Source organism: Anopheles ziemanni, chromosome 2 (genome assembly GCF_943734765.1).
Source record: "Anopheles ziemanni chromosome 2, idAnoZiCoDA_A2_x.2, whole genome shotgun sequence".
NCBI classification, from domain to species: Eukaryota; Metazoa; Arthropoda; class Insecta; order Diptera; family Culicidae; genus Anopheles; species Anopheles ziemanni.
In genome coordinates this window covers 78,491,984-78,512,142 of record NC_080705.1, presented here as the reverse complement: position 1 = coordinate 78,512,142, position 20,159 = coordinate 78,491,984, and the positions used below count along the sequence as shown (strand labels likewise).

At 46.3% G+C, this 20,159-nt stretch overlaps 1 protein-coding gene across 1 annotated transcript in view; it reads right to left on the bottom strand.

Moving 5' to 3' along the window:
- LOC131294445 (uncharacterized) overlaps positions 1 to 15,530 on the bottom strand; it is a 68,651-nt gene extending 53,121 nt beyond the window's left edge. The window contains exon 1 of the mRNA XM_058322492.1: positions 10,319 to 15,530. Within this exon, the coding sequence (XP_058178475.1) occupies positions 10,319 to 15,530 (5,212 nt within the window). The remainder of the gene's footprint in view (positions 1 to 10,318) is intronic.
- Between the last annotated feature and the right edge of the window lie 4,629 nt (positions 15,531 to 20,159).

Sequence of the window (20,159 nt, the reverse complement as noted above, 5' to 3'; positions counted from 1 at the left end):
TGTTAATATGGCTTGTCATCTATGTGCGTGGATTTGAAACGTCTTTTGTGGATACTCCCTAAATCGCATCCCCTTTAACCAAAGCATTCCATTGCAGATGATCAGTCGAATACTTAACATTTTTGTCACATACTATCACCAGCGTAGAGATAAAATTACCATCGCTTGCAGAGTAAACAGAACCGCATGGGAAATCCTTTCGCCTTAAGTCGTCTACCAAAGTCTCACACTCACCTTCATTGATGCAGCCAATTACGGTCCATTTCACCATTTTGGGTGGGGTGACGCGCAAGATGCACTCGTACCTAGTGTATGGATTTTGGTAAAGGACACATCGTTCTCGATTGACGGTAGATTTCAGGTTGATACTTTGCAAGTGCCGTTAGGGCTCGGATAGCCGGCGTGCGGTCTTTGAGAACAATTTTGGCTTTTCCTTTCAGAAACGAACACACACGGGCGATCGCTAGTCCCGGCTATTTGGTCAATCACATGCTCGGTACGATCGGACTTTTATGCGCTGCCATTTTCTCGGAGCGTGTAGCGAGTGAACCGATAGTGGCTCGACCCCATACCAAACCGTTCGGCGTTCTTCAAGATGCTATTTCCATTTTTAGCTTTCCGGCGGTTCTGGTTTACCAGTGTGCGATATTACGTGGCTGGGAGAAGGGAAAACCCACCGTACGCCACCGTGGCCTGCCTTTGTAGAGGTCCCTTCAGCTTAGCATGTGAATGTATCTCTGTATGTGGGTGTGTTTATACGCTTCCCAGCCCCTCGATAACGAGCTTGTAAAGAAGTGAAAATAGATTAGGTTTCTGCCAACGCCAATTCCGGAAAATTCCTTCCGCCCTGGAAAGGTATTGCCAGCGTGCCGCGCGGGTGCTCGTAAGACGTAAAGGATAACCATGTGCACTACCCTCCCCCTCCCCCATCACCATCCCTTATCACACAACCCAGGCATACCGTCCCTTTTGATGGTTTCATCTTTCGCTTTACGCGTCGCACCGGCATTACATTCCATTGTGTTCCGGTGGTGGGCGTACAAACAGCTTCCAAAAGGGATAAGATAAGGGAAACGCCAACCGGGAGCGAAGGTTCGCCACCCCTCGGGTGTGGGTGGAATTCGAAGACTTCGTTTAGCCTTTCGTCCGGCTGTTCCTTTCGGGAGTGACTTCCGCATTCCGTAAGCAAAGTGGAAAACGGAATCATCAAACAGTAGCGAGGTAGAACATGAGATAAATTCACTATTAGGCAGGAAGAAAATATGTTCGGCCTTGAAGTTGTTTGATAGGCGATTGCGTACGGAACTAGAAGGATGAATTAAATATTTTAAACGCGATTTTGCTGTAGATTTTTGTCACAAAACAAATCCGGTTTTTAATTGTTTTTTTTTAATACAACGTAAAGAAAAGTCGGAGGGGGGAAACCATGTCACCTCAAGGCCGCACTTATGAGATGCGCACCATTTACTTGTCGCAGATCGAAGAATTTCCATTCCATTTTCCATCCCGGGCTGTCCGACCGTCGATAAGGCGCTAGTGCATGACACGTGCGCTACAAAAGCGCTAATTCAGCGAAATCCTTTTCTCCCGGGACTAATTAACAAATTCCCCTTACTAGCCAGCAGCGATCCCGTGTCTGTTAGCGCTTATAAGCGTGAAGACAGGGGTGCCGTGTTTTTTGTTTCTTCTCTTAATCTACCCTTTATCAAGCGCGACAATGCGCTGAGGAAGTAAGTTAATTTTTCTCACTACACGAAGCGCGGTCTGTGTGTGTGTGTGTGTGTGTGTTTGGGTCATCCGTGGTTTTATTAGATGGTGTCAAAAAATGAAGAAAAAATAAAATTTACCTCTCCCTTATTCCCAGTTTCGCCGTAAAGCAAAGTTGTAAGACTTGCCGGGAATTTATTGCCTTGCATAAAAATAATTAAAATAAATTAATTGCGGTCCGCTAAAAGGTATGCAAATTAATCACGTCAGGCTCGGAAATGGTGGCGGGCAGTAACGGCCCAGCGGAAGAACTTAAAAGCGCGAAACGAGGAAGAAGAAATATCAAGGGGAAGTTAGAGTAGAAAGAAAGAACTTCAAATGGTACCTGAAAGGAAAAATGTGTGCGTGTGAGTCTGTGTTTCTAGAGTTCTGACTTCTCACCAAAATCGTTAGAGAAAGATGTGTAACGTATCCTCTTTTCATTCAGCACCCCCCCCCCTCCCCCTTACCCACATCCCTCTCCCGCCCCTCTCCACTCTCACAAGCTGTACTGGAGGATGATAAATCGTTGACTAACACCCTTTCGGATGGTTGACGGGACAAGGGTACAGAAAACCAAAAAGGCCATCCAAGAAGTAAACCCCGGTCTGTGAGTTTTCCACACCAACCTGCAACGCGTGTAACGGTCAGTGTGTTAAATCAGTGCCTCCCGGAAACGATTCTATACGCGATAAGCGCCAACCTGAACCCCGGAACGCACCCGGTAATCGTGATAAAATAAACATACACAAAATTAATTTCATCTGTTCCGGCTAAGCAATGCACCCAACGAGGCGACGAACGGGAGGAGGGGGAGGGGGGGGGGGGCTTAGTTTCCGTTAGGCGGGTCATGAAAAGAACCTCCGATGGTAGGTTCCGGTACCGTCCCTTTTACCCTGCTATGAGCAACGTTTAGCAAAGCTTTATCCATTTGCCCGAAGGGTAGAAACGGAGGGGGTCAGCTCATACCGGGGGATGGAGGTGGGTCCAAATAAGTATGCATAAAATGACACCCTTATCACCGGCCGGTGGAAAAGATTGCTTACACGAACGGCAGAAAAAAAGTACGAGTATACGTTTACTAATACGACTCCGATGGGAGCGTCACGGGCGATTTATGAAGGATTAAAATTATGTGTGACATTTGAATTCGTCTTTCTTCCCTCCCACCCGAATGGCTTTCGGTTGTGTTGTGTGCTCCCGGCAATTATCACTTGATGCTTGCGGGAAGCATTAATGTCGAATTAAAGGTAATTTGAGGCACCATTACGGTCGTTAGTATCGAGGGAAAACCCCTTTTTTGCGGGAGAGTTGGAACCGGGTTCCCACATGAGTCAACGAGTTTCTGTAGAAATGTTTATTTACGCACTTCACACCATGGTCATGATTCATTTACAAGTTTGTTTTTCGATTTTAATTGGTATTGAAGCTTGTGATTTGATGTTGAAAATCAATGGATAAGACTAGTTGTGTATAGTTTTTCATTGTTTCTATCATTTGTTGTATTCAAATATTTATTCACTTAAAAAATCAAAAATCATTTGGTACACAACAAATTTCCAATTTATGTTTTGATCATTCCGGGGTTTCGTTTGAAATGTTCAACTACAAAGCACGAATATTAATACAATAATTTAAATAATAAAAATCTGTTTCGGATCAACATCAACACTGCAATTTACATATTGCACGTTGACCGGCCAGTTGTTCGCTTCTGGTAACCATTGTAATCCATTTCCCCCCTCACAAACTGCTCATCCCAACATTCACCCCGTTCTCCCCCGGTTCCCCCTCTCCCTCCGGCACGCAAATTGGTCATATCGGGCGGAATAAATTATGTCACGTTTGGACAAATAAAATCAATTGGGAATAAAATAAATTGAGTACGCTTGTTTACATTTCGTGTTTTAATTTCGCACTCTATCCCAAAACGTGCGCCCGGTCCAGCGTTTGGGCTGAACCCACGGTCGGCTTTGCCGCGTGCTCCCGCCGCGTGGTCGTTGGTTCGGTCCACTTGTCCCGGCCCGTGCCGGGAGGTCCGGTTTCGAAAACGAATTGGCCTCTGGTGGGGCCGCAGCTAAATGAAGTCGGACCATGATAGCCCGAGCCTGCACGCTTGTGGTGTATACTTATTTGGGTTTCCTCTTTTTTTGTGTTTTGCTTTTGCACCGCATCGGCCATGCACTCCCGTCCTTCCGACCGGGTTTGCGCCGGCAAATCGGTTTGCATATTTAGTATTCATCGCACGAATGCAACCCAGCAAGCGCCGGCAAACAGAGGCCACGTTTTTACCGTGATCTCCCCGCGCACGGAAGATCAAATAGCCCGATTATGGCGTACCAGCGATTGGCAAAGATCCGACTGATAGTGTTTGTTTCAAAGGGGGAGTGGGTTGCTGGAAGGTAAATTCCGTTACCCCTTTTTCGGGAACGCGAGTTATGTTGCTTTTGGGCACGGTTTCGATCGAGTCTTTTTATTCGTTTCACCATGATACTAAAGAAATTTCAACTGGGAACGATTTATTGTAAACTGTGCACTGCAATGAACGTATTTGATCTGAACTTACTTTATTCAATGCATTTACGAGTTGCAACTTACTCTTTTGATGGTCGTTTTTGCTTCTATTTTTGGTTTGGACAGCCTTTTTTGCCGTTTTTGTTATTTTACAAAAACTTTCAAAAAATATGGCTATTATTCTAGATATGAAATAGGTTTTCCCGTGCAATTCCCGTACTGAATAGTTATTACGTTCGTGCTGTTTCTCCGAAAATAATCAGCAGAGTGTAAGTAGTGTTTAAAAGGGCTCGCAGATTAATTAATTCACCAGGTTTTTTATTTGATACCACATTTTTCATCCCTTCCGGCCGTTTTCCTTGCTGCAACAGCTCAAACGGTACGCAGATCTGCTCCCTCTGGGATATCAAATAAAACACTAGGAATAATTAAACATACGGGAAGATTTGCCTGGCTCGGAAGAACTCGCTTTTGACGAATGTGCCTCTGCCACTCACTACGGGCCCAAATTTTGCCCTTTTGCACGCCATCAGCTGGAATACATTCGTACGTTCTTGGAAAATTTTCATCAAATGTACATTTCCTTCGCTTCCGAGTCTATGGTCATGATGGTTGAAAAACTGTTACAAGATGGGAAAGAGCGCACTGGAGATCGATTAACATGAATTGCCCGGTGACCGGAACACTCGGTATTACCTCGTCCGGTCTGCCCATAAGCTGCCTTGTTCCGGATGCTACGGAATAACCCGAGTAAATAATCCTGCACCAGCTTGAACAAAGAACTGGAAAGCTGGAAGCTTCCGGGCGATAGCAACAGCGTGGAGCCAGCAGCCGGAAATGTAAAATAATTGTAAAGCTACAATTTAATGTCTGTGTAATTATTAACTACAGATTTCTCGTTGGAAAGGTAACGCTGAACGAACATTGTTGTTGAAAGGTTTCTGTCTTTCAGCAGTGATGTCTGATTTAAAAAAGTTTATGAACAACTTTTGAACTCAGATTCGTGCACAATCGATGAATTTATTTGAACTAGTTATTACATATTACAGATATTCGCAGTTTCCCATCTAATTATTATCAACATATTATTGTTTTACTTTCTATTTTATCGGGGGCTCCTTCTTTTAGAGAACTTCTCACCAAGCAGTAGGTCAAAATATGTGTTGAAGTTGAAAAAATATTGTACGTATCTTTCGATTGACGATGACTGAAGAATCGGAGAAATCAACATTTCAATACACTATTCCCGCCCATAAATCACGTGTTCACGCTTCGGGATCTTCTGCCCTCGTTATTTTTGCGCGGTGAATGAAAAAAAAACTTATTACCGGGAAATCGAACACTCGTAAGTTTCTTCGGCAGAATGTAGGAGATATGCTTATGCATGTACCGTTTTTCCCTGTGTGATTTTTCACCCGGCTGCAAATAAACTTCTGTAACGGAGGGGTTGATGGGAAATGAATCCATTTGGTATTCGTTTTGGGAGGGGGGGGAACGATAAAAAAAAGTTCTGAAGGATTCGTTGTTGGTGTTTGATCGGGTTTGTTTTTACCCCTTACCTGCTTTCGGAGGACCTCAAAGCATCGAAGCCTTTGGTTTGGGGAGTACATTTTACTTTTCTTTTAGCCGGTTCAAGCGGTGCAAATTGTTCCACATCCGAGAGCCTTGGATCGCTGGGGGTGTTGAGGGATAAAAAACCGGAAGTGGGGAAGGGAATAGAATAGAATGAAGGTACGGAGGTGAAGTGTACATTTTTCATGGGCACATGAACACGACCACGAACAAAGTGTGGGACTCTGGTAGACAAAAACCAAAAAAAGGAAACGGATCAACATCTATCGTTACATGGACATTTCTGGTTGTTTTTCCCTCGTTTGTGTGAGTGCTAGGGAAATGGAAAAAGCGGTCCGGCCAAAAGGACCGGTACGTGAAAGGAACCAACCAAATCGACCCCTCCAGGTTTGTTTGGTGTGACCGTTTCGGTTGAGCGGGACGCTCAAGCGAGTATTGGAAAAAGTTTAGCAAATAAATCAAATGAATACATTTATTGGTAAAGAAGTGAGCAATGGGGAGGGTCGTGATGGTCCGGTTGTCGTGAGGTCGTTTTTGGTCGCCTGCTTCGACCTTCCAGCTGGTGTTTTGGTTCCCCCCAGCCGAAACTAACTCCGCCCAAGCCTCCAAGCAAGTCTCCTACCTCAAACCAACGATTGTTGTCGAATCCGACCGAAAAACCCGGCACCTACCTGGAACTTGTCTGCTCGTTACGGAACCGGGTGGAAATCGTGGCGTTCGGAACTTTCGGAAGATGAAGTTTCTCCCCGGGTCCGTGCTTTGCGTGGCACAGTTGCAGCGCGTTTGGGTTCGGGGGAGAACTTTTCCCTTACGCCAGGGTGGGTGCTTCCGGTTCACAAGACACGGCAATCGTTATTTCCGCCCTGGGTAAATGATTGTGGTCGACGTTCTTCTTACCCTGTTCGGCAGAAGCCGTTTCGAAAAACCCGCCAGTGTCTGTGCGCTCCGTTCCGGTGCGACACTGTTGCAATCGAAATTTTATGGAATATTTCTTACGCTGTGGTCATTTTTTCTCTCCCCCTTCCTTTCGTGCCTTCTTTACTTGGTATCGATTCCTGCAGCCTAACGATGGTTTGTTTCGTTCATTAGACGTTGAAATAAATTCCAATTTGAGCAGCAACTCACCCGAAAGAGGATGCAAAGGTGTGCCCGGGAGAGGTTACGGATGCGTTTTACTTGCCCTCAAATTGTTTCCGTTGAAGTGAACACGTTTCTTTATGAGTTCGAAGCGCACGGGATCGGGTTCGCCGGGATTCGTGGAGTTGTGTGAAAGTGGTTGATAAAACTTGTTCTTGGGAATGCTCCCCGAGGAACACAACAAAGAAGAGTTTGGCAGAAGGAAGGAACACCGATTTAGTGAAGGAATAATAAAGTTGTGCAAGGATTTTTTTTAACCCTAGAATCCAAATTGGGGTCATTTTGACCCTAACGTAGTTTTCGATTTGGTATCTCGAAAACGGCTGAATATTTTTACAGAAAATAAAATCAGGTTTTTCTTAAAATCCAAATCTATATCTAAAACAAAAATTTCAGATTTTTCTGTTCGAACACTTCCGAGAAACAACTTGACTATACCCAAAATGCTTTTTGGGGGTCATTTTGACCCCTACTTGTAAAACGCTATAACTTCACTATTTTTGAAAAATGTTCAAATCCGTAAACTGTTACTTTTTTGTATATTTGTTGACTATCTTTTGACGTTTTTGGTTTTTCGATGCATTCCTTCATAATTCCACTAGGTCGGTTTATAGCAAAAACTGTCGAAATTGCGTTTTTTCAGCTTTTATTCATTCAAAATCTATAATGTAAATCTAGAAAAAAAAGATGTGTGCGCTAGATAGTTAGTATGTTGAGCAACATTTAAAAACTAAAATCATATTTTTGCCATTACAAATGACTCCATAAGTTGGCCTCAAAGATTAAAAATAACGCCAATTGCCATTGTAACGCATCGCGCATAACGCTTCGAAACGCTTACGTCCAGAATAACGGAACAAAGTTAATTTAAAAATATGAAACTATTTTTCAAATGTGGCCTAATATATCAACATCATAGCGCACACTTTTTCCCTGAATTTACATGATACTTTTTGAAAGAATAAAAGTTGAAAAGGATGAAAATTCGACTCATATCGATCTTTTTTGCTATACACCGAGCTAGCGGAATTTTGAAGAGGTACATAAAAAAACGTCAAAAGATAGTCAATTAATATATCAAAACGTAACACTTTACGGATTTGAAAAATCTTCAAAAATAGTGAAGTTTTAGCGTTTTCCAAATAGGGGTCAAAATGACCCCTAAAAAACATTCGGGTAAGTTTCCAAAGCAATGTATTCTAGTGTTTGCCGATTGGTGTGCTTAAATGATTTATTTTGAGTGTTCTGAGGGGAATATTTTTCGACCTTATTAGTTTCCCAAAACAGTTTTATTCAATCACCACCGATTATTCCCGACCCCAGTTGCGATACGCCGAGTTTCGCGCACAATTACTCTAAACGTGACATTTTTGTCACATCCTAATCTTTATGGTGTTTTAAAAAATGCTTTCGCAGTGAACACGGCGTAAAACAAAACCCGGCAGCGCTATCGTGCCTTTTGGTTGATCGCGCTGATGCCTTTCCGGGTAGGAACTCAAATTTCCTTGACCACCGTTCCTCACGACTGGGACGTAACTTCGAATACGCGGTACACTTTTATCGTCATTTTTTATCGATTGAAATAATCGTAAAAAAGGCAATCGCTAAAAGGAAGCGTTTATGCAGCGGGTAGTCCATTATTTATGACGTGCGGTTATCCTGCACGAAGCGAACTGATTACGGTGCGCCTTCAGTGAATTCAAATTCGTCTTTATCGCCCGGGAGTACGGCGAGAGAGGAATCACAATTAGGTTTTCAGTCGACTAGCAAACTGCGTAGCGATATCATCGCTGACCGCCACGACCGATCGTTCGTTTTATCTTCAGGCAACCGAACTCGTGATTAAAAGTTGATTGAATTAATTGAAATGCCGGAAAAGTGGCCCACGCGCTCTTCCATGCGGAGCTTCCGGCTCCGTTTGGAAAGAATTTAAATTAACATTCAAAAGCGGTATGATAATGAATGGGAAAATAGTTGAAGAACCGGTTAGGTTTTTTTTTTTGCTTTCTTTCGAGTATGATGTCCTTTTGCCCAACACGAGCCGGACCGTGGAAAGGCTGGCCCGGGTCGGAAAGTCGAAGAAAAAAAAGGTCTCTGCTTCAAATCAAAAACCAAAACGTACGTTGATGCCAGTGGCACTATCATGCATATAAACTTCAGGTTTTTGAATGGCACGAACGTTTTATTTCCTGTGGTTATCTTTTTTTTTGCTTTCTCCAAAACCACTTTGAATAGTTGCAGTTTTCTTCAGCTCTTCTCTCCCTTTTTTTTGTAGCTCGCCATTTCTTCGTTTTGCTGGTACCGTTTTGGAATGTTTCTCTCAGCTTTCTAAAGTGATTGTCAAATTACAGCATGATTTATGATATGGTTTCATTTTTTCTCATTCTACTTCGTTATTGCAACTCGTTTGCTCATTATTCGGTTTTCTCGGCTGGTGCTGGGTTTTTTTTTATTATTCAACTCTGACACCTTTTTTTGACTAGAGCAGTTGGACTAGAGGGTTGAGTAGCACAACGTTGCACATGCAATCAGCTGCAAAAAGCAGTTCAACCTGGAGTCTTAAAGTTTTTTCTCGCCTTATTTTACGCTGTTTTTCATCATTTCTACAACACAATTTTTCACTCCAGTTAAAGTTTCGTTAGCTTTCAACTGGCGGTGGGTGTAAATAATAAGGTTTAAAAAAAACTCCAGATTGCATGGATGTTATGTACAGCATTGGCCCATCATTGACAATGAAAGATAAAGAAAAAAGCTTTCATCATCTTCGAAATTTGCAATAAATTAAGAACAGTGAGCATCTACATCTTTCAATAATGCTTTAGTCAATTCAGTTTGTAGGGTACGGCCTACTCCGGAACTTGTTACTCAACAGGTGGATAGAGAAAAGAAGAAAATGGTTTCAAAAATCTGAGTTTGTCCAACGGTACCAGAGAACGCAATATAGTGTCCACAGATCGCTACCCGCCAGGGACTTTCTGTGGATTATAATGCTAAGTATGTTGGGGACAGAGCCTAACAAACACCAGTGGTTTTTTCTCAAGTTGGGTTTATTTGGTTTTCTGAACGCCTTTAGTTACGTCACAAATGTTGTGCTAGCGATGTCTAAGACCGGTGACACTGTTATCAATTAACCGTTATTTTTGAACAGCAGGTTATCATAAACTGGTACTTGTAGGGTTTCGTTAAATTCAAAATTCCTAACTGTTCAGAACCTTGTAGAGTTCTGTGGCCTACCTTTAGGCGTCGCAATATCGTACATTCTGCCACCTTAAAATTGAATAATTTTAACTGTTTGCTTTTGGTAATACACACAGCTTTACCAATGGCCTAGTCACTGTACTTCCCTTACTTGTACGCAATGTAAAGACACGCGCTTTGCCATCCTTTCCAGGATGCTCCTCGGTTACGCGTGCTAATGGCCAACACGCCGAAGGCACATTATCTTCCTTAATTATAACTAACGTTCCTGGCGTTACTGTGGTTGTACCTTCCTTTGTCCATTTAGAACGCGCCTGCAGTTGTTGTAAATACTCCTTCTGCCAACGGTTCCAAAAGTGCTGGCGAAGTTGTTGAACATGACGCCAGTGGTTCAACCGGTTTTCGGCTTCGTACAGCAAGCAGTGGTCCGGAACAAGCTGTAGGTTCGTTCCAACCAGGAAATGTCCAGGAGTGAGGGCTGTCATATCGTGTGGGTCATCTGACATCGATGTTATAGGTCGGGAGTTGACACAGCATTCTATCTCGTCCAGCAGCGTAGACATGTCCTCATACGAAAGTGATGTCGTTCCTAAAACGCGCACTAGGTGGTACTTCATGGTTTTGACGGCGGCTTCCCACAGTCCACCGAAGTGAGGAGCTCTTGGTGGGATGAACTTCCATGAAATTTTGCGTTCTAGTGTCCAAGCTTGAACGCTCTGCTGGTGTTCAGTTGTACGCAACAGCTTGTACAACTCGTTCAGCTTGTTTGCTGCTCCCTTGAAGTTCGTCGCGTTGTCCGAGTGTAACTCCAATGGCAAACCACGACGAGACACAAACCGTCGTAATGCTGCTATAAATGCTTCCGTTGTCAGGTTTGACACCAGCTCGATGTGTACGGCACGGGTGGTGAAGCATACAAATATGGCGACGTATGCCTTCACGGGCGCCGCCCGTCGGTGGCCACCTTTCAGGAACACTGGACCACAGTAGTCAACACCGGTGATCGAAAAAGGAGGGGCCGGTGTTACTCGGACAGCCGGCAGGTCAGCCATGATAGTTGCTGACGATGATGGTCGGGCGCGGAAGCAGGTGTGGCACTGGTGAAATACCTTCCGGGCGAGATTTCGGCCACTTGTAATCCAGAAGCGTTGTCTGCACGTGTTTAGCATCAGAGTCGGTCCCGCGTGAAGTAACTGTTTATGAAAATGTTCCATCAGCAGACGAGCGAATGGATGGCTGGCCGGAACAACTAGTGGATGCTTCACATCCTCCGCTAGCGATGAGTTGGATAAACGTCCTCCAACTCGGATGATTCCGTCAGCTCCCAGTTGCGGATGTAACCATTTGAGCGGGGACGACGCAGGAACGGGTTTGTTTTGCTGCAAGGCCTTGATTTCTTGCTGCAGGTGGTCTCGTTGAGCCAAGCGGCACAGCACTTCTTCTGCATCCGTCAAGTCCTTCGTCGTCAGGCCGGGGTTCTCGTACGCCCGGCGTTTGGTGCATCGGTTCCAATACTGAACCCAGTACGCCGTCATCCGTCTCAGCTTCGAGTACGATGAGAAAAGCGTAAAGATGCGATGAGCTGGCAGCTCAATGGCAGCGCATGCCACAACTGCTACTCGCTGCTCTGCTTGCACTGAAGGATCTGGTGTCGCAAGCAATGGTGGAGGCCATTGATCTTCTGGCAGGCTCATCCAGGAAGGACCCTGCCACCATAGGGTACTGGAGAGGAGATCTTTGCCCAAACATCCTCTCGAAGCAAGGTCAGCCGGGTTGTCGACTCCTGCGATGTGACGCCACGTGCAACCTTCTGTTAATTGTTGCACCTGCGATACCCGGTTTGCAACATATGGCTTCCAGGAGTTTGGTGATGCTCGCAGCCAATGTACCACAGTCATGGAGTCTGTCCAGAAGACTGCCAGAGATCCTGGGTTGACCGCAGTCCTTACTCGGTCGAATAGCAAGCTGGCCAACTGTGCTGCGCACAGTTCAAGCCGAGCGATAGAGTGCTTGCTATTGAGGGGCGTCACTTTGGTTTTTGAGGCGAAGAGCTCCATTGTGCCATGGCCCTGGGCATCGCAACTACGGATGTAGCAGCATGCTCCATATCCTTTCTCCGAAGCGTCGCAGAAGACATGGTATTGGATGGTGGTCACTGAAGATCTAATGGCGACTCGCGGAATGCTGATGTTGTGAAGGTAATGCATTTGCTCAAGAAAGTTGAGCCATTCTGTTCGTAGCTGCAGCGGAAGTTCAGCATCCCATCCCCAGGGTTGTTGGTTGACGTGTTTCAGAGTCCATACACGTTGAAGAAGTTGCTTGGCAACCGCCTTCACTGGGTCAACAAACCCCACCGGATCGTAGATCTTCCCAATGGTGGACAATACCTTGCGTTTGGTCGCATCTTCGATGACCTCCGGGGCTTGGACTTTGAAGCGCAGAGTGTCCGCTGACGTATCCCATATGATTCCAAGTGTTGCCAACGATCCGTCGTCATCGTCGGTGGGATATGGGCTGGATGCTCGGCTTTGTTGGTCCACATGATGCAACACCGCTTCCTCGTTTGATGCCCATTTCCGCAGCTCAAATCCACCTTTGGCAAACAGTTGTTCGGTTTGCTGTTGCAAGGTTTGAGCAGCCTCGGGTGAATCAGCTCCAGACACAAAGTCATCCACGTAAAAGTCAGCGAACCGAGCTGCTGCTATTGGAAAGTCCCTTCCATGATCCAATACTGTTTGTTGCAGAGATCTCACCGCAAGGAATGGTGCAGATGCGGTGCCATAAGTTACAGTATTCAGCTCATATTCTTCGATGGGATCATGGGGCGAAGCTCGCCACAGAATGCGCTGTAGGGCGCGATCGCTGGGATGTACCCATACTTGGCGGTACATTTTTGCCACATCTCCTGTCAGTGCAATTTGATGAGTTCTGAATCGCATCAGAATCGATGTAGCATCTTGTTGAATTGTTGGTCCGATCATCAGCGTATCATTCAACGACACTCCTGTCGATGACTTGCTGGATGCGTCGAACACAACCCGACACTTCGTGGTGGTGCTGTCGGCCTTAAAAACAGGATGGTGTGGGAGGTAGAATGTTTCCCGACTATCAACTGCTGCTGCCACCTTTGTCATGTGGCCTAAGCGGAGGTATTCGGCCATGAACTCCACGTATGCCTTTTTTGTTTCGGGTTCTCGCTGCATACGTCTCTCGATAGCCAGAAACCGATGGAGGGCGATCGTCCGCGAGTCACCTAGTTTCCCGATCATGTCAGACTTTCTCGGAAGTCGGACGACATATCGGCCGGCTTCGTCTCTGCTTGTAGTGGCCGCGTAGTGGTCCTCACAGGCTCTCTCCTCGATACTCCAACTAGGGAGACTGCCTACGTCTTCTATTGCGAAGAATTTCCGCATCATCGTAGTCAGCTCGTTGGTGTGTACGGCGACTGAACACACCACTGGCAGCGACTGCTCTGCTATCTGGGCTGTGCCACTTACAACCCACCCAACTGCTGTTTCTTGGAGTGACGGCATACCTTCTCCAAGTGAGATGCGTCCGGTTTTTAAAAGGTCGTAGAAGCACGCCGCACCCAGGATGATATCGATTCCACCAGGCTTGTGGAATGTTGGGTCAGCCAAGACGCAGGTTGCTGGAATCGTCCACTGGCTGTGGTTTATACGATGGGCCGGCACATCTGCTGACAGCTTGGGCAGTACCAGCATCTCCAGCGACGTCGAAAATGATGAACAGCGTGACTGGATGGTGGCTCGTACTGATGACTTTACGTTCGTCGCTTGGCTGCCACCAATCCCCGACAGCGGAATGCTCACCGACTTCCGAGGTAGGTTTAAGAATTGCGCCAACCTTCCCGTAATGAAGTTGGACTGTGCTCCACTGTCCAAGAGAGCCCTTGCAGCATGGTTCTTCCCTGCGCTGTCAGTGATGTACAACATGACGGTTGACAGCAACACTGTCGATGGTATCGCCGTGTGAAGCGATATTGTAGCTGTACGGTGTTCTGCTGCAGATGTTGGCTGTTCGTGACGGATCTTGCTGGCGGCACTAGTCCCTTCGTCGTGGAGCAAGGTGTGATGTTTCTGCTGGCACCGACGACACGTCCACTTCGATGGGCACCCTTTGTTGAGATGACCAGCTCCGAAACAGTTGAAACAACGTTTCCAACTTCGGAGCTTGTCCCGTTTGTCTGGTAGCGATAGTGCTATGAAATCCGCGCACTTGCTGAGCATATGGTGACCCAGGCACATCACACACGTTGCGGTCGGTGATGGAGTAACGGTCGACGTGAACGCTTTAGTAGGAGCCGGCTTTGGACGAGATGGTTTGTCCGTATTGCCTGCTGCGCAGCTCTCCAACACTTCACATTGTCGCGTGATGTAGTCGAACGTACGGAACAAATCCGGAAACTCGCCGTGCTGCAATGTAAGCTCCCATGCCTTACGAGTGCTGGAGTCCATACACGACGCGAGGATGTGGGTGATGATGAGGTTGCTGGTTTCATCGATGTTCTTCTCTAAGAACTGCAACCCATCAACGTGACCCTTACACGTTTCTACTAGTGATCGAAGTTCGCTGGCTGATTCGCGTTGCACGGGTTTAAGTTGCAGTAACCCAGCAATGTGCTTGTCGACGATTGCTCTCGGGTTCGCGAACCGCCTTTCTAGCACCTCCCAGGCACTCTTGTAGTTGTTGCTGCTCACCATTGCTGCGTTAATTATCCCTGCTGCCTTTCCGGTGAGTGCCTTGTTCAGGTGGTGTAACTTTGCTGCATCCGAAACAGGTGTCCTTCCCATGATGTCGAGGAACATGGCCTTGAATTTGGGCCACTCTTCGTAGCGTCCGTCAAAGGTTGGCATCGGGACACTGAGGTGATGCGCTGCCGAAGTTGCCGGAGCTGCTGACGTTGTTGGCGTTTCGTCCAGCTGTGCCTCCAGAATGGCTGTGCAGGTGGTGTGGATCTTCCGGAAGGCATCGTCGGCGTCCATGTCGACTTCGAGGTCATCTGGCAGGAGATCTATGATGTGCTGCATAATCCTGCCGTGGGTGCCTTGAAGTTCCCGTAATGTGCGTAAGTGCACCCGCGCAGTGGCCGGAGGGAGTTTTTTGTTGGTGATGTCCGGCTGAAGCTGCATAAGTTGACGATATGCCAGCTTCATTTTTGCCCGCAACACGGCCAACTCACGTTTACCTGGCGATGACGTCGACGGTTTTGGTGACACGTGCTGTGGGGTTGTTTCCGTCACGTGGTCACTCGCGCACTGTTCCACCGTGGCTTCCGTAGCCGCTTCGTCTGAATTGTCACTCCCTGGTGGCGGGGTATGCATCACTTTACTGCGAGTGTTCATTGTGACTATTAGTTAGTCTGTTGCACTTTTCACTTTTTCACTTCACTGTTTTGTCAGCGTCGACTGCTACGACACTCTGGACTGGTACTCACAATCACGTTGAATAAACTTCTCGTGGCGATGAGACGCTGGACGGTACCACCGAAGGAAACTCACACCTTGAGTTATCTTCCCGTGAGGCCCCGATGCGCACTGGATCGGCCTCGTGTGGTGTCCGTGGTCTGTCACCGATGGAAAATCAACCCGTCCGGTTGATACACGATTCCTGTAGACGCTGGGTTGAACAAACGCTGGGCACGAAGCGCTGGACTGATCCACTGAAGAGAACTCCCGACTTGGGTTCTCTCCCCTTGAGGCACCGATGCGCACTGGATCGGCCTCGTGTGGTGTCCGTGGTCTGCCACCGATGTTCAATCAACCCGTCCGGTTGACGAAAGTTCCTCTTCCGACGACGAATGTATGAAATAATCTGCGCACGATAGGTTCGTTGCGCCGATCCGGTTCGAAGGACCAAAATGTAGGGTACGGCCTACTCCGGAACTTGTTACTCAACAGGTGGATAGAGAAAAGAAGAAAATGGTTTCAAAAATCTGAGTTTGTCCAACGGTACCAGAGAACGCAATATAGTGTCCACAGATCGCTACCCGCCAGGGACTTTCTGTGGATTATAATGCTAAGTATGTTGGGGACAGAGCCTAACAAACACCAGTGGTTTTTTCTCAAGTTGGGTTTATTTGGTTTTCTGAACGCCTTTAGTTACGTCACAAATGTTGTGCTAGCGATGTCTAAGACCGGTGACACTGTTATCAATTAACCGTTATTTTTGAACAGCAGGTTATCATAAACTGGTACTTGTGGGGTTTCGTTAAATTCAAAATTCCTAACTGTTCAGAACCTTGTAGAGTTCTGTGGCCTACCTTTAGGCGTCGCAATATCGTACACAGTTTTTTTACTGAAACATTGAAAGGAGAAAATAAAGAAAAGATGAAAGTGGTATTTCACTTCAAAACTTCACCCCTTTCCATTAAAGCTTAGCTTTTCTTGATCTAGTTCTTCCAGCACACAGGTGAAGGGTTTAATGGACGGGACAAAGTTTTGCGGTAGCATTAAAATCTCTCATCGAATTAGCAGGCAAACACAGGTCCTTTTTCGGTTCCGTATCTCCTTTTAATCCCTTAGTTCTGACGTCGTCTTCGCAAACCGACGCTCAATCCGAAACAAGAGGGCAAGGAATTCCGCAAAGTCACGAGGTCGGTTTGTTCGTTCGTTCGGTTCGTTCTTTTCTTTATCTTACAATTTTTGTTCCCCCCCTCTCCTTAACCACATTCGGTGAGGTGAGAGAAAGCTTCCGCTTTACTTAAGACGTCATTCCTGGCAACGGAGAATGGATTTTAACGTTAACCTTTCTTTCAATTAAGATAACCTTTGCGTAACTTTTCCCCCCATCGAGTTCTTTTCCCATTCGGATCGACCGCTTTCCGAGGTTTTTGATCCAGCGTTCCTAGCGTTGGCTGACTGGTTGAGGGTAAGAAGCTTGGAAAAAGTTGTATAAAACAAATGCGATACTTTCGGGATTTTCTGTGGCTTCCGGGATGGCTGTAGCATAACTTCCTGAAGGTGGTAAAGACTTCATGTATGATTTAGTTCTTTTTTAAGGATATTTTTATAAGGATGATGAATATCATTATCTTCCCTACTTACGAAACATAAACGCACTTGATCCATGTTTTATCCTCTGATCAATTGGTAAAATATCTTTTATATAACTATGCTGCCATAAGCTGAAGTCCAAATATTTATTAAAATTGATTGACGCGATTTGTCGCGGCTAAAGTTAACGGATTAGCAGTTATCGGAAAATTTGTCATGCGTGTTATTTTCCCACTTTACGCTCCCATCATGCGTTCTTTTAATCTGCCCGTGGTGTGGTGAAAAGAATCACGCGCCTGTTGTTTGCTTCCACGGATTTCGGGTTATCGGTCATTTAATCTGGCAGCGCCCGCCCGCCGTGACCCGATTGCTGACTAATCTCGTCAACGGACGCGGGCATGATTTATCGGCCCGACAACCCGACCGCCATTTCAAATTTCCCGCAGATAACCCAGTTCGGCTTACATGACCAATTAGCCCATTGACCGTAACCGGAATGCCGGGACGACGTCGTAACCAACTTTTCCCGATCGAAACTCTCGGGTTACCTTTTGCCCATCAGCCCTCAACCACCCGAATCGGGTCGTTACATAATGTTTATGATGATAATGACCGGTGGTTCGTTCATCCGAGAACCACCATAGGTACACCGAAGGAGTCCGCTGGTCAACCAGGATGAAACCAGATGACACACCGAACAGAATGGTTCCAGCCATGATTTGCACGCGTAATGGGACGCTCGCCAGCACCTGCGGCCACAGTTGGCATTATTATCGCGATGGGTCGCTAATTTTCGCTTTCCCGGACCCGGGTCGGTGGGAATCGATCGCCGGCCGTGCTGATTTCTGCCGTCTGGCTCTGGGATGTCGTCGTTGCGGATGAATATTCATCAAAAAGCCAACTAAATCGAATCGAAAATCCAGCTGTCTCGGGCGGAACAGCCCGACCTGACCGGAAACAACCCGGAAAGCAGCAGTCGAACGGTCGATTTGCCAACTGTTTGTTTTTTGTGTTTTTCTTTGCATAATCTAATTTATTCGATCAGTTTGACCGAAACCGATGGGTTTTCGGTTACGGAGCGAGGGTTTTTGGTTGGGCGGAAAATATATACAGTGATTATGCCCATGTGTCACGTCGAATCGCCGGTCAGCTCCGTAAGCGAAGTATGTATCCTTTGTTTCGTCCTCCCCGTCCTCTCGGTTTTTGGGTTGACTGCAGAGAAAAACCAGACACGCTGGAAAAGGAGATCGTGTAGGGAGTTTCTTTTATTGCGTATCCTAAGCAATAGGCTTTCCTCTCTCTCTTTTGAAGGATTTTTTCGCTCGCATCTGGATCATCGGACACTTCCCAAAACGGGCTGTATTTGAGCGATGTTTACCGTTAAACTTGTGCCGCGAAAAGTCGGCGTAAAGAATCCCCCCGAAGGGCCATCGATAAAATGCCGCCGTAAAAGTGTCATCAGCTAATGAGCTTTTGACAAATTGTTTTCAAACGATCGATTCGATCCGATCGAATCGGGCACCCGAAATGGCTGGGGGTTCCGTTCGTGAGCGCCGTTTGTTCCGCGTCCCTCCCGGAAAGCTAAAAGTGACTCCACTAATCGGGCACCACTTCCCGCTCCGTTCCTCACACTGCGAGAACTGCTTAACGAGCGAAAAACGGAATGATTCGCCATGATTTCGAGAGTTTGAGCACTAAATCTTCCCGCACCGGGGACGTCCAAAAAAGGAGGGGGTCTTCGAAAGGGCATCGGCAAAGACATGCTTCCCAAGGTTCGGCACCGGGACGCGAACCCCGGGAGGATTGGGAGTTAATTAAAATTTATAGAAACCATCAGACGCGCAGTAATATCGAGCGATTCGAGGTGGGGTCAACACACTGGACTCAATTCGCTACCCCTGTCGCTGGGATTGTGGCAAAAAAGGGGGGAAAGAGGGGGGGGGGGGGGGGGGAGGAGGAGAATACAGTTCCATTTCCGGTGCAATCAAGCGTCGTGATGAAACATCACAGGATCCTGACATAATCATGAGCCCTCGAGACGGCGCGGCGTGTGGATACGCTGGAGGCGACGAGAAAACCATCATCGGTATCCGGTTTTGCGGTGATGGTGGTGGTGGTGGTGATGGCGCTAGTGTTGAAGTGCACTATTGAAACAGTGTTTTGTGTGGGGGTTGGGAAAAGTCCCTGCGAACGGGAAAACCCGGCATTGGTGGCTCCCGCAGTGCAATAAGCTGCGCAATTTCGCAGCACTCGGTTAGTGAAAGAACCTCATTTCCTTTTCTGACATCCTCGTTGGCTCATTTGGTGGGGCGCACGATTGGCGGCACCCGGTGCCGGTTGACTTATTGGCGTTTTATTGCGTTGCGATGAGCATGACACTTCGGTGCGTATTTTATCTGACACTCGATGTCACGAAGTGTACAAAGCTCCTGCTGTAGCTGTGGGGAGAGTGACTATTAATTTTCTTCCATGCCTTTTCATATTTTTAGTAGGAAATATAAGGTTTCAAGAATAATACGGTATAACTCATTTCAAGAAGAAATGAAAAAGTGAAAAAAGAACAGATAAAACAAACCACGTACTTTATGAGCATCAGATGAACAGCTTGATTAGAATCTGAATCCTATGAAACCTGTTTAACTTTGTCTCGAAATCATTCAGGTTCGATGTAAAGAATACTTTCAATATACCTTGTTTTTTCGTGTATAGTGACCCCCTTTTAGTTAAAAAATTACTTAAGTCAGCTTAAGGGGGCCGTTATACATGGGAGGTAACTTTTAAATTATCGCTCCAATCCATAAGGATTACCTGTCGATTTTAATTTACATGTTTCGAGACTTTTTTTGGCTCCTTTTTGAATGACAGATTTGTTGACAACTGGTTAATTTTTTTTATAGATTTTGGGTATTTGTCTTCAAAATCGCGCAATTTAAGCGACATGCCTCCAACAAAGACGTTCGTATATATCCAGTTTCAAGT